Genomic DNA, 15039 nt, shown 5'->3' on the forward strand with positions numbered 1-15039 from the left:
TTGCATCACCTCAGGTGGCAGATTGGCAGGAGACCCTCAGCACTGTCTGCCTGCATTGCTGTCTCTGCCACCCTCTGGATTTGAAAAGGAAGTAGAGAACGTGCTCTAGCCTACAACTTTTCATTCCTCCACACTTCCTTTACACTTCCTTTTCACTTCCTCCACATTTCATTCCCCTCTTCCTTTGCAGTGGAAAGTGGGAGGAGGAGTAGCTATGATAGCTGAAAGATGTTAGGTAAGGTGGGGCAGCATTGAGCACATTCCCTTGGACACCAGGTGATCTTGGACCAGATGTAGATATGTTCAGAAGGCAATGCCTTTTTTAAGCCAGTGCTTGCCATCTAGTTTTTATAAATACTTGTTTAAAAAAAAATAAAAATAAACACCTGCTTCTTGATTATTGTGAATATTTTTTTTAATTTATCAAAATGTTTTTTACAGTCCAATCCTGTTGGGCTAGTTATGACCACGAAACACAGTACAGTTGTCATAACATGCCATATGGCAATGTGCAGAGCACACTGCCAGTAGCCATTTTGGAGTTGCCGCCATAAAGGTGGTAGAGGTCTACACATGCCTGATCTTACCCTTTTTTCAAAAATCTCTTATCCCTTTTCCTTTCACAAACGTATGCCACCAAAATAGGTGGCAAATATCCAAGGTCCAGGTATTTGGGTGAAGGTAAGTAAAAAATAATTTTGCTTGCCTCCCACTTGTCTTTGGGTTGCCCCCTCCCATAGAATGCAGTGCATGCCTTTTTGGCACTACTGCATAGTGCTGGTGTTGGGAAATGGAACTGGGAATGGGCAGCCCAATCCAGAGCTGCCTGCAGCGCCCAGGCTCGGCGGCTCCAAGGAGGGCTCCTGTCGAATCCTGCGCCTCAGGAGAAGGGGATGTTCATCCCCTTTCCCCGAGTAAGGGAAGCAGCCCTGCAATGGGGCTACTCTCTTTAGCACCAACCAAAAGGTTGGCGCTAAAGTAAAGGAACTCGTGAAGGGTGCACAGCCCTGCACAAGCGTCCTGGATCCTGCGGAGCACAGCTCCGCAGATCCGCCTCTCTCCCTCCCCCCACCACGCCTCCCGCCTGCCCCCACCGGCCTCCCCCCTCCCTAGAACGCCTCATCCATGCCCCCGTCCACGCCCCCGTCTCCCATTCTGCAGCTCGGTGGTCCAGGAGACCGCCAAGCTGTTCAACCTGGGCTACCACCTGGCGCTAGCCCAGCACTGGCTGGCTTATGGCACGTTTGTGACTGTGGTCTGCGGCACGGAGCCATGCTGTGAACCACAGGATTGGGCTGTTAGCTGATTAAACATTCCAGTCCACAAATATTTCCTTTTTGATTTGGATGTTTCTTTAAAGTGCAAAGCAATGGCCTGCGTACACATTTTTAGAGCAAAGTCATAATATTTGCATAATTTCCAGTTTGTAATTGACTAGAGTAACTTATGAATTTGGCATAGTGCAGAAAATACCTTAGTGCAGAAAAATTGGTGTAGGAGTTTATTGGTCCTCCTTCAATTATCTACCATAAGAGAATGATTTGAAGCAGTGCTTTTAAACCAGTGGTGCTAGTACTACTAATGGTATTTTGCAGCATGGCAGGTAATACCTGTCCATACTGCCATAGTGTCATGTGGCAGTGTCCCACCTGGCCCAACTCTGCTGGAGTGGAGCTGACTGAGGGAATGGTGCTCCAGTTGGGAAGGTGTGGTTGTACATCTTCTTGGTCCTTCAAAATCGACTTGGTTCGGGCAACTGGGGAACAGTGATGCTCCAGTTGTGGGGCAGACCCATCTGCTTCTTTGCATACCTTCTGTCTCTGATGGCAGTGGTGTTACATGCAAAAACAAAATGTTGAAAAGCTCTCATTTGAAAGTATTTGTTGGAATTTGGTCTCTGAGAGCAGAACTGGGCCTAGCTAAAACTCATAGAAATAGCTAATAGGAGGCTGCCTAGTTAACTGAGGCCCAAATCTTAACCCACTTTTGAACTCTGGCATAGCTGTGCCAGTAGGGCGTGTGCTGCATCCTGCAGCTGGGTGACAGTCGCGGAGGCCTCCTCAAAGTAAGGGAATGTTTGTTTCCTTACCTAGGAGCTGCATTGCCCTTATGTCAGTGCTGGAAAGTGGGTTAGGATTGCGCCCTTAGTTCTACACTCTGAGATCCTTGGGTAGAGGAAACAAATTCCAATCAAATAAGCAACCATAGTGTTTTTTAACTCTGTTTTTGTGCGACAAAAATTTAAGACAGCTATGATATGATTAATTGATCATAGAAAATAATTGGATAGTTACTGGGTTTGATTGTTAATAATAATAATAATAATAATAATAAAACTTTATTTTTATCCCGCCCTTCTCCCTAACGGGACCCAGGGCGGCTAACAACATATTAAAAAACAATAGAATTTTAAAAACATTAATACAAACAGATAAAAACATTTAAAAACACACTACAGGGCCATAAAAACAGTAGTCAGATTAAAAGAGTAAAAGAGCAGATCACCGAGGAATCAAGCCTGTAAAACTAAAAGATGTATAAAAAAGTTAAGAAGGCCAGAAATCAGAAGGCTTGTTTAAACAAAAGTGTTTTCAGGCCTCGCCGAAAGCTCTCAAGAGAGGGAGCCATTCTCAAGTCAAGGGGAAGGGAGTTCCATAATGTTGGTGCCACTACCGAGAAGGCCCTATTTCTTGCAGCCACCCCCCGGACCTCCTTGGGTGGCGGCACTTGCAAAAAGGCCTTCTCTGATGACCTGAGATGGCGAGCCGGATTGTACGGGAGTAGGTGGTCTCTAAGATATCCTGGCCCAGAGCAGTATAGGGCTTTAAAGGTCAAAACCAGCACCTTGAATTGGGCCCGGAAACGAATGGGCAGCCAATGCAGTCCCCGGAGAAGTGGGCTGACAGAGTCAAACTGCCTGGCTCCGGTGACCACACGGGCCGCCGCATTCTGTACTAATTGTAGTTTCCGAACCGTCTTCAGGGGCAGCCCCACATAGAGCGCCTTACAGTAATCTAACCTCGATGTCACCGTGGCATGGATCACCGTGGCCAGGTCTGCACGATCCAAGTACGGTCGCAGCTGGCGCACCAGCCGAAGCTGAGCAAAGGCCCCCCTAGCCACAGCCGCCACCTGGGAATCCAGGAGCAGCTGCGAATCCAGGAGGACCCCCAAGCTGCGAACCTGCTCCTTCAGAGGGAGTGCAACCCCATTCAGAGCAAGTCGATAATCCAGCACCTGCATCGAGGATTTCCGAACCAGGAGAGCCTCTGTCTTATCCGGATTTAATTTCAACTTGTTAGCCCCCATCCAGATCCTCACTGCTTCCAGACAGCGCTCCAGGCCCTCAACCGCCACCTTGGAGTCTGGAGGAAAGGAGAGATAGAGCTGGGTGTCATCAGCATATTGATGACACCTCACTCCAAACCCCCGGATGACCTCTCCCAGCGGTTTCATGTAGATATTAAATAGCATGGGGGACAGAATTGAACCCTGCGGCACCCCGCACCTCAAGGGCCAGGGTGTCGAACAGGCATCCCCCAGCACCACCATCTGGGACCGACCCTCCAAGTAGGAGCGGAACCACCGCAAAACAGTGCCTCCAACTCCCAACTCAGCCAATCGGCCCAGAAGGATACCATGGTCGATGGTATCGAAAGCCGCCGAGAGGTCCAGCAGGACCAACAGGGACGCACTCCCCCTGTCCAGTCCCCGGCGTAGGTCATCCACCAAGGCGACCAAGGCAGTTTCCGTCCCAAAGCCCGGTCTGAAACCAGATTGAAAAGGATCCAGATAATCCGCTTCATCCAAGACCCTCTGGAGTTGGGCCGCCACCACCCGCTCAATTACCTTGCCCAGAAACGGGATGTTGGAGACTGGCCGATAGTTATTCAACACAGTGGAATCCAGGGAGGGCTTCTTCAGGAGGGGGCGAACCACCACCCGCTTCAAGGCGAGCGGCAATGTCCCCTCCATCAAAGAAGAGTTGACCACCCTCCCCGTCCACTCAGCCAGTCCCCCCCGGGCCGCTCTAATCAGCCAAGCTGGGCAAGGGTCAAACAGGCAGGCAGACGGCCTCACACTCCAAAGGAGTCTGTCCACATCCTCAGGCTGCACAAGCTGAAAAGAATCCCACAATACTGGACAAGCAGTTGTTAATTACTCCTCCTCACCTTGCTGTATCCCTTTGTGATCTTTGACTGAAGGAATATAGCTAATTAAACAAATACTGTAGGTTATAAATGTAGTCTGAGCTTTAGCTCCATCATGTGGTTGGAATGTAAAAAATAAGTTCTTGTTTACTAACACAACTGTGATATAGCAATCCTTTCAGACTTGCTTGGAAGTCCTTAAACAGAAATGAGTAGCTTAGGAGGTATATCATTACATCATTTTTTACAACAGTTTGACCTTAAGTACTAGAATTAGGGAGGAGCCTATAGGCTAGAGTGAATAATAAGCTCATATTTTTGTAAAGTACTATTGGGAAGATCACATTTAATGTTTGTAATTTAATGTTTTAAGAATTAAGAGATCATGTAAACGTTCTGTACAACTCTGAATTAGCTACAGTGGTGTTGCTAGGGAGGTGTGGGGGATGCGGACCCCAACAGGTGATGCACACGGGGGGGGGGGGTTTGGTGGTGACATACAGTAGTGACCTAAATTGCTAAAATAACAATTTTTAGGAATTATACCATCATGTAATATACCATATGATGCAGCAGTTACAGCAGAATGCAATAAACCGGAGTAAAAGATCTTAGAAAACAAAAATGCAACTGTCTTATGTAACAAAAAAAGTACATTTCCTTATTTCAAAACGGATCAATAGGACTGATTGTTTGAAGAGCCAATGAGATGTTATTATGACACAGCATGGAACCAATAAGGTGTTAGTAAGGTGACACCCTCCAGGGGGGTGACACCACTAGTGACCAAAATCAGGGTTTGTAGGAATAATACCATCATGTTATATACCATTTGATGTGTAATTTACAGCAGAATGCAATGAAAAAAACCCACATTGGAATATCTGTGTTCTATCAAAACGTATAACCAAAAAACCAGCAGGGCAATGGTTCATCACCATGTCTACCACCCGGGTCATTGCCCCACACATTGCATGGGAGGAGGTCCATCATGTGGGTTACACACTGGCCTCCTGCACTGGGTGACACAACCGTAGTGATGCCGCTGATTATCTTTATTAATAGATAATTGCAGTCCTTGCTATTCAGTTTTCAAAAGAAACATACTTAAACTGGTAAAGCAACCAATACTTAAAATTGATGAGCAGTGCAATCCTAACTTGCACTGGAATGGGGAGGCTGGCTGGCTTGCCCATATCCAGCGTGAGTTTGGGGCTGAAAGTGGCTCAGCCCAGGGCAAGGGGAATAACTTCCCTTTACCTTGGGGATAGCCGCAGCAGCCCCAGTGGGGCCACTTGGATCTGCACCACCTAAAGAGGTGGTGCAGATCCGAGCAGCCCGGAGCTGCGCCAGGCTGCCCAGGAACGGTGTCAGGATCTGGCACAAGTGCATCCATCCCCCGCTCTCCCACCCCCACTTGCCTGCTGCCCACCCATGGGCCTGTCTTCCATTTGCCCTCCCCCATCCTCCACCCGCCCTGAAATGCCTCCCTTCCACCCTCCACCTGTCCCTCCCTAGACCCCTGCACTGGGCAAGCTCTGCTGGCTTGAACTCAGCCTGTTGTGTCACAGCGGAGACTGAATGCAACCTCTGCAGGCCAGCGCACATCCTTTTGCAGTCCTGGCTGACTCAGGAGTAGGCGCACATGTACTTTACAGCATGTTTGCAAAGCTCCCAGGTCTGTGCAATGGACTTGCGCTGTCCCAGCGCAATCTTAGGCTTGCACTCTTAATTAGTCATTTGAGAATTTATATTTGATTCAACTACTTTGAAGCATTTTTATTTCTAAAATAAAACAAATTGGGGGAAAAGTTATCCATTGCATATTACTTGTTCTTTTGTTTGCCAATGAAAGAATTTCAGGTGTAAACCAATTACAAATCAAAATATCTAACTTTTGAGATTGTAAATCTTCAGTGCTGATTCTCAGGCACAGAAGTTTCATTTATAAGATTACTGGACATCTGCAGCTAAAATACTTCCAAAATAGTTTGTGATCTAGTAGGTGTGTAGCAACCAATGGTATCTTTGCTACTCATCCAAATGAGAACTACTAAAATAGTAATTGTAAAGAACTGAAATGCAAAATGATATTACGGTAGTATACTGTATACAGTACTACAAATGGAATAGAAAATAAATAGAAAAATTAGTTTTGTCATTCTTCTGGAAATGTAAACTCTCAAAATTTCTGTGACTGTAGTAAAGCTCCAATCATGCTTTAAGTATTTATTATTTAAGAAATCCTGTGTGGCACAAAGGTAAGGCTTGGTAGAGATTTTAGGATATATCACTTTGGCTGTAGACTCAAAATGCTGTTTTATTTTGTAACATTGAGAACCAGATTCTTGTGTTTTCTCTGAACACAAGACAAGGGACTACAATCTGTATTTCTAAAGTTTTATTTTGATTCAGATTTTATTGGCATATCCTTAGAAGTGCAAATAACTGTAGTTGAAGAAACTCCAAAAATATACATCAGATATCTATAAGGATAAACATATGTATAAATATATTCACATTGTAATAAACTACCCTGCAGGCTCTTTTGAGTCATACAGGCAGGATGAAAATGCAAATAATTCATTACTTTTGTTGGTCATTAATATGGCTTTGTTTGTATTAATTATATGTAATTATTGAATAGGGGAATGGCCATGAAAGAGACTTTATGGACGATAGAAGAGTGTACATTATGGATGTTTACAACAGGTTTATTTATCCAGGAGATGGATATGCTAAACGTAAGTAGACTATGGCTGCAATCCTAACCACAGTTTCCTGAGAGTAAGACCCATTGAACAAAATAGGACTTACTTCTGAGTAGGCCTGGTTAGGATTGTGCCCTATATCTTTTAAACTGATATTTAAAGCAATTGTCTCAGTTATCACATGCTCTCTGAAAAATGAAATGCAATCCTAGTTTTTCTGTTGCACTGTTCTGATGTTTGTAATCTTTCAGTGTGGAGCACTGCTCATGATGGAAGTTGTAAGGTGCTTTAGGAGCAGGGCATAGATGACTTATAGCCCAATCCTAGGCATGTCTGCTCAGAAGTAAGTCCCATTGGAGTCAATGGGGTTTACTCCCAGGAAAGTGTGGATAGGATTGGGCTGTTACACATTGCTCCAACAGGATAGTTTGTTGTAAGAGGAAATTCCCAGATACATATCTGCTGTTCTGTAATGCTGCCCTGCAAGTGGAGGGTAGGTGTACTACAGCTTTCAGCCTTCTTATCTGAGAAGATAAGATTCCATTAGCCCTGTATTACTGGCTCTGGCCTGGATCCTCAATCCGAGCAAGTCATCATTTCATATAGGTTCAGCTGCTACAGACTGCCCTTAAGCTTTGTCAGCCAACTGATCCACCAGCCTACCTCCCAGTCACTATTGCTGACAGAACTACCATCTGACCTGGAAATTCTGTCACTTCTCAGTGACTTGTCTTTTTGCCATGGCTGATGCATGTGCTCTGCTTTGGTAGAATTTCAAGTGTTGAAAGTGCTCCCAGTGACAGATGAAAATACTGAAGGTCACAATATACCATGTTAGAGATTCAAACAGGCTGTAACTTTATTTGTAGAAACGTTCCAAGCTTAACAGGTAAAAAGCCCAGTAGTGTAAATCAGATATTCTACATCCTGTCATAACTTTCAGGGGAACTAGCATCTATGACCTGCTGCACTGTTCTCATGGTACCTTAATATGCCCAACTTGAATGCCTGTTTCTCCTTAAGGGGCAGCCTGGAGGCAAGGAGGAGGCAGCAGTGCGATCCCTGGGATTGCGCCGCTCTGAGGGGGGGGCTGCAGGGGTTTGGGTACACTTACCAGATCGCTCCACTTTCACTTTTGAAGCATCAGGGAGCCCTGTGGACAGACGTGCAGGGTTCCCCACACCCCCAGGAGGCTACAGGAGGCTCTGGTAAGTTTACCCAAGCCCCTGCAGCCCCCCTGGATGGTGCGATCCTGGGGATCATGCCACTGCCTCCCCCGCCCCCACAAGAACTTACTGCAGCTTTCAAACCCCCTGGGATTTTGAAAAGCACAGCTGTAAAGGAAGAACATTTTTGCTCAGTTAAGCCTTTAAATAATGTTCATGAGTGGGGGGGGGGGGGCTGTTTGGACAAGTTTCTGGAGGAAAAATCCATTATGGGTTACAAGCCATGATGTGTATGTGCAAACTCCTGATTTTAGAAATGGGCTATGTCAGAATGCCAGATGCAAGGGAGGGCACCAGGATGCAGGTCTCTTGTTATCTGGTGTGCTCCGTGGGGCATTTGGTGGGCCCCTGTGAGATACAGGAAGCTGGACTAGATGGGCCTATGGCCTGGTGCAGTGGGGCTGTTCTTATGTTTCTTATGAGTTATTGCCACTTGAATTAGAGAGATAGATGTGATGCAGGATTTCAATACAGAACTGTTCTTTTGTGGTAAGTCAGTGCTTGGGGTGGATGGAATGAGGTGGGGAGGGAGGAGGAATGAAGCAGAGACTTGTGTGGTAAAGGAGGTGTGTCAAGCAGGGCCTAAGAGAGGGGGTTAAAGGGGGTAATTTATACCTGGGTCCAGGGACAAAAAGGGGGCCCAGGAGCCAAAGGAGGGGCCCAGGAATTTCCTGGGATATTACATTTCGCTGTCTACTCAGATTTGTTGCCTGCAGAGGATGCTGGGAACACTACCACAGAGTGCGGCTGCAGCTACTGGCAAGCCATATATGCTGGGTTGATTAATGCATACATGGCACTTTTTAACACTGTCAAATCTGGGAGGAAACTGGCCAGCTGCAGTAGCTCTTTGGCTTGTGGATCTGTTTACTATGAAAGAGTATATAGGAGCTCAGTGACACAGCTGCAAGAGTACAGCTGATGCAGAAGCAAGTTTTGGTACACACAGGACACTTTCCATTCTAGTGTGAGCCTAAATATGATGATACTAATTTTCTGCACAATTTTCTATATTTGAAAGATTTTAGAGAGACTTAGGAGTATGTTTGGTTTTTCATATTACTGTATCTAGCTGCTGATACCACATGGGTGGGTAGACCTGGGCTCCAAAGACTTTTCCAGCAGTCTCTACCCTCTGGCCCCCACCCTGATTCACCTCTCCCTGCCCCCATTCTGCTTGCCTGCCACCACCCTCCCTCACGTTATGTTTGCAGCATTCTGTTTGCTGACATAATGTTTTTGTATTTGCTTAGGGTAGGAGTATATGGTATGGGCAGCCCAATTCAGAGCTGCCTGGCGCACGGGGCTGCAGAGGTGCTGAAAATGGCTGCTGCCAGGGAGCCACCACTGCCCGGGAGAAGGGGACTTTCATCTCCTTTCCCCAGGTAAGGCGTGTGGGGACCCAAGGGTCAGCGTAGAATAGAGAGCCTCTGTGTCAGGCGGGTGGCCCAACACAGAAGCTCAGGATCCAGTGGAGCAAAGCTCCACCAGTTCTACCTCCCTCCTGTTCCCTCCCCCCCCCCGGCATGCCTCCTCCCTGCCCTCTGCCCCCTCCCTCTGCCTCTTCCTGCTCCACCTCCTCTCCATCTCTCCCCACGCCCCCACCTACTTCTCTGCTGCCTGGTGGTCTGCACAGCTCTGGTACTCCACCAGTGCTGTGGGCCGTAAATGTGCCTTACAGTACATTTGCGACAATGCGCGTTGCTAGTGAGCTGGTGTGCACTGCATAGGATTGGGCCCTTAGGCTGTTATCCTAAACACAACTGGGAGTAAGCACCTTTGAATAGAGTACTTACTTCTGAGTAAACATGCTTAGAATTACCCTGTGATGTAATTATAAGCAAGGGTTATAATATTTTTTTCAAGGATTAAAAGGGGCTTTGAACCCAGGTAATCTTCTGTGCAGTGTTAGACTGGGGGGAGGATGGGGGGTGAGATTGGAGCACCAGATATTTGGAAAAAAAAAGATACCACCTGCCTAAAAATTCAATGATATTTGAGGTTATTGTTTAAAGGAAGGGATTGACTGTACTAGAATGCACAATGAATGGTTACTTAATAGAGATTAGAAGTGTTTCTGCCCTTGAAATGTGGCGAGTGGACAATGGAAGTGAATTCAAGGACAGATGTACAAAGGATAGTGATTAAAGAGAAAATAGGTGGTTTTAGCATCTAGGGAATGAAAGGGCCTAACGTACATTTTTAGCCTGCCTGAATTGTCACTTTGACTAAACTTACACTTTTTTTCTTTTCTTTTTTTTAAATTTAGTCTGAACTGAGATCTAAACCTATAATTTTAGCTAACTGCACATATCTGAAGTCTAACCTGAGCTTGAATTGAGTGCTAAAATCTACATTTTAGTTAATAACCTGACTTTTCTAAACCCAATCTTCTCCTCCTCCCCCGCCAATGCAGCTACGCTGAAACATCTTGAGCTGCATCCTGCTGTTGGGGCTAGGATTCACATAAGATAAATCTCCATGCCATAGAGGGGTCTACTCAGACCTGGCCTAGCGAAATCGCTGGCACAGGTCAGTGTGAATCCAGGCCACAGGATTGGATCCGGGAAGGGGGTTTGTGTTTGGCAGCCTTTGCAGCTGCTGAACATACTCTTTCTTGGTCTTGATCCAATACTGTCGCTGTACTCGTTGCCTTCCTGTTCCACCCACTTCCTGTCCCCAATCCACCCTCTTCGTGCCCCATCATGCCTGTTCCTACATCCTATCTGGATCTGCAGGTCTGTGATGAACCCAAACCCCATCTGTGCCAAGCAGACTACCAGGATTCTATGTTGGTGGTGTCAAACATCACTGAAAGTTCCAGCAGAACCAACAGAATACACTCCCTCTTTCTAGTTCTTAATGTAGATCATCAATGAGCCTCTGGCCCTCCGGAGACTTGCTGGAGCCCATGCTGGCCCGACACAACTGCTCTCAGTGTGAGGGTGATTGTTAGACCTCCTGCAGGAGCTGCGGGTCGAGGGCTCCCTCTGCTGCTTGTTATTTCAAGTGTGTGAAAAAATAATTATTAAAATTTTTTGTTTAAATTTAAGATGTAAATATGACTGTCTTTTGCCTACATTTTCAGCCTTTCCTCCCCTGGATTTCTCATTATGTATCATTTTCATGATACCTTATAGGAGCCATAATGAGAAAAGTTGAATTGGACTGGGGCACGGCAGACAGAGAATATCTACACAAAGTCAGAACACATGTGGAAGGTGCACTGAGCGAAGTGAAATCGGACATACTTATTTACAATGCTGGAACTGATATTTTGGATGGTGACCCCTTGGGAGGCTTGGCTATTTCATCTCAGGTTTGTATAACATTATGCTTTCTTATAAATGGCAATACAGAAACCTGCACTAATGACTAACAAATGTGAATAGGCTATCCCTGATATAATTTGATCAGGGGAAGAGGGGGCATAGTTAAGTGACTGAACTATGCTACTGAACTGCATGTAGAAGGTTCTGCTTCACTCTCTTGACACCTCCAGGTGAGGCAGATAACAGTTCTTATAAGAAGACCTAGAGCAGGAGTGTCAAGACCCAGGGACCGGGTGTGGCCTGCAGAAGCTTTTTATCTGGTCCTCAGCTGCTGAGCTGTGCTGAGGTATTGCTGATGAAAGGGCAGCCCGCATGATAATTGGGCGATCCCATATCTTGAATTTTCTCATATCATATATTATCCTGTATCATATATTTTCTCTTCAGTCATTTGCAGCTAATAAGTTCCCTAAGTGAGAAAAAAGTGCTTATTTCTGGTTAGGACCTGTTTAATGACATCACTTCCTACCTAATGACATCCAACCCTCAGCAGGCATCATAAATGCTGTTAGGTCCACTATTTGAAATGAGTTTGACACCCCTGACCTAGAGAGTCTCTGCTAGTCAGTATCAACAACTCTGCTTTGGATGAATTCTAACTAAGCATAAGGCAGCTTTGTATGTCCACTTTCACAATCTCATTTATTTCCTGAGCTAGACCTTCTCTGTTTACACACTTTTTCTTGTTTTCAATCCCAAGAACTCTATGCTTTTGGTTTTCCTGAACCAAATATGACTTAAGTCTCCTTAATTCTAGACCCTTTTCAGAAACTGTTATGCGCTTTTTTTGCAACCTGGGAAACAATGAGAGCAAGGAAGTAATTACATGATTCTTTTGTTGTCTAACAATTTTATAGATACAATTTAATATTTATTTTTCCTACTACTTAGTAGGGCTCAATTGGCAAGAACTTCCTCAGTTCAAGAAACCAAGTGTGGAACAACATTACCAATACACTTAGAGCCCAGTCTTATCCCCCCCCCCCCACTGATGCAGCCATGCCAAAAATAAGCATGCTGTATCTAGTGGGATGGCAGATTGGCAGACTCTGGAGGTGAAAGGGGAAGCCAGGTCTGTTCTTTCCAAACCAAGCCCCATTTGCGCACCAACTCAAGCTGGGCAAAAGCACTCCTGACCTCGACCACCACCACCACCACCACCACCACCACCATTATATCCAGAGTAATCCTAGCACTTCAGCAGTCTGATCTATTTAGAACTGGTCTGTTATCATCTACCGATTCAGTTGTACTACTGGCCAACAAGATAGGATTAGGCTTGTTTCTTTATCTTCATTTGAAACTGCCTGCTAGGGGTCAGACATAGCAATTGTGACATAGAGCTGGATGTTATCACATACTATTGACACTTCAGCTCAAGTATCTCGACCTCTCCTAGAGGTTTCATGTAGACAGTGATGGTACAGAATATGAAATCCCAACAACCAGAGACAATTCTGTCCCCTTACCCCAAGTAAAGTCCCAGCCTTCGTAGTGGGGCTTTTTGAGACAACACCAGCCACGTTGCTGGCACAGTCTTGAGAAACCCTGTATCTGGCTTCTGAGCCTGACACAGGGCATAGGATCTGGCAGAGGATGCCTCTGCTGTTCCACTCTTCTCGCCGGCCGTCCCCTCCTCCCATTCCACCCTCTCCCTGCCCCAGAATGCCTCCCCCACCCACCCACCACACTTCCTACACCTCTGCACTGCCTGGTGCCCACCTTTTTACCACCAGTGCCCAGGGCTGCTTCAGCATGCTGACAGGGTGGTTCAGGCCTCCATATTGGCACTACTTACTCCGAGGATGCTACAATTCTGCTTAACGGCAATTTTGCGACACCCACTAGGCTTACAGGATCAGGTCCCCAGTCTTATATTGCCCAAAGTGCAATCTATTTGACTGTAATGATTCTCCTGCAGAGTGCATAATTGTCAGTTGCACATAGGTACCCAATCCTCCTGCCCCATTCCCTTCCCCGCCACACCTCCCTCCCACCCTCCCCCCACCTTCCCTCGCCCCGAAATGCCTCCTCTGCCCCCCCTCGCACTGAACTAGCTCTAGCCCTGCGCCCATGGTAAGGGCTCACAAACGTACCTGTTCAGGATCGGGCCCTTAATCAGTACTATAGTATGTAAATCCTGAAAAGCTAATGCATAATATTCAGACACTAATGCCTGTTTGGATTTCCATTAACAAACTAGATGTAATTTTACAGAATTATGAAACCATAGGCTGTAGACTACAGGTTTATAAACTGCAATGAAATCCAGCATCTTCATTATTTTCTTTGTTGTTCTCAATATGCAGGGAATTATTGAAAGAGATGAAATTGTATTCAGAGCTGCAAGAAAGCATGGAATTCCTATCCTAATGGTGACATCTGGAGGCTATCAGAAAAGAACGGCACAGATAATTGCAGCTTCTCTTCTCAATTTGCACAGCCAAGGGCTTATTGACCACAAACTTGAACAGTGAAAACTTGACCCCCAAGGTAGAAATTATGATTACAGAACATAAGGTAAATCAGCTAATGCTAGTAAAATAAGATAATATGCAATTGCTGTACATTGATGGGGAAACTTTCTAATTGTTTAATATTTAAACCAAGAGTCAGAACATTTCTCCAGTTCTCATAGAATTAATTTACTTCAGTATGGAAATATTTTTAATTTGCCTATTAACACTAAGTTACCATTCGGTCCCACAAGGAATGTGAAGAATCCACCATTTAAGGTTACAGTTATTTCTGCAGGTGAGCAGAGGAACATCTTGACACCTAGAACAAATTATTATTGTTAGAACGTGCAGCATGCTGTAAATATCAGAAAAAGAAGTAATATGTGTACAACATACATTGTAGGATACTGTGTTTATTGCCACCATGTAGATTTCTGGCAAGAAAGTAGCAAATCTTAAAGAGCAATATAACCAGTTATTGATAAGGGAAAATTTGTTAGAAATTTTTAGGTAAATCAAATCCTCACAGTGAAAGAGGATTTGATTTATCTAAAAATGTCTAACAAATTTTTGTTTATCAATTGGTTATCCTGCTCTTTAAGATTTCTCATACAGATAGTAATGCTTTGGGCATCACAAGGTAATAATACCTGTTCTTTAGTTTTAACACTACTCGTTTGTCTAATATCATAGTATAGTTCACAATTATGTGGAAGAATTTTTCAGATAATCAGTAAGTTTAGCTAAGTTTAGCTAATTGCAGAAAGAGATGCAAGAGGTCTTGTGCTGTCAGTCCTAGCTGCCAATTGTATGTTGAAGGATATGTATACTGATCCTGTATAATATAGATCACCATACATGCAGTCTTGGCTGCTGTTGTTTACTGCACTTTTAAGTGTTGTGCCTGAGAGAGCAATTTACTATGCTGGATGAAGATATTTGGTAGTGAGTAGAAGAGCACATAGACAGATCTGTATGTATGTTACTGTCCAGAAGAAAATGGGGGATGAAATGGTCTGGCCTCCTCACACTGTGTTGCATGGCCACACAATAGTTTCAAAGAGGTCTTAAAATGTGAAAAGTGAAGGGGACTGCTTTTTAAACGAAAAGAGAAGAGATGAACTCCAGCGCCCTTGCAAGTCCTTGTACACACGGGTGTG

At 45.1% G+C, this 15039-nt stretch overlaps 1 protein-coding gene across 1 annotated transcript in view; it reads left to right on the forward strand.

The window, feature by feature from the left end:
* The window catches only part of HDAC11 (histone deacetylase 11), a 56695-nt gene extending 42334 nt beyond the window's left edge, over positions 1 to 14361 (forward strand). The window contains 4 exon segments of the mRNA XM_066616695.1: positions 6799 to 6895; positions 11229 to 11407; positions 13730 to 13887; positions 13889 to 14361. Coding sequence (XP_066472792.1) covers positions 6799 to 6895; positions 11229 to 11407; positions 13730 to 13887; positions 13889 to 13967 — 513 coding nt within the window. The 3' untranslated portion in view covers positions 13968 to 14361.
* Positions 14362 to 15039: the final 678 nt, after the last annotated feature.

Source organism: Tiliqua scincoides, chromosome 2 (assembly GCF_035046505.1).
Source record: "Tiliqua scincoides isolate rTilSci1 chromosome 2, rTilSci1.hap2, whole genome shotgun sequence".
Classification (NCBI taxonomy): Eukaryota; Metazoa; Chordata; class Lepidosauria; order Squamata; family Scincidae; genus Tiliqua; species Tiliqua scincoides.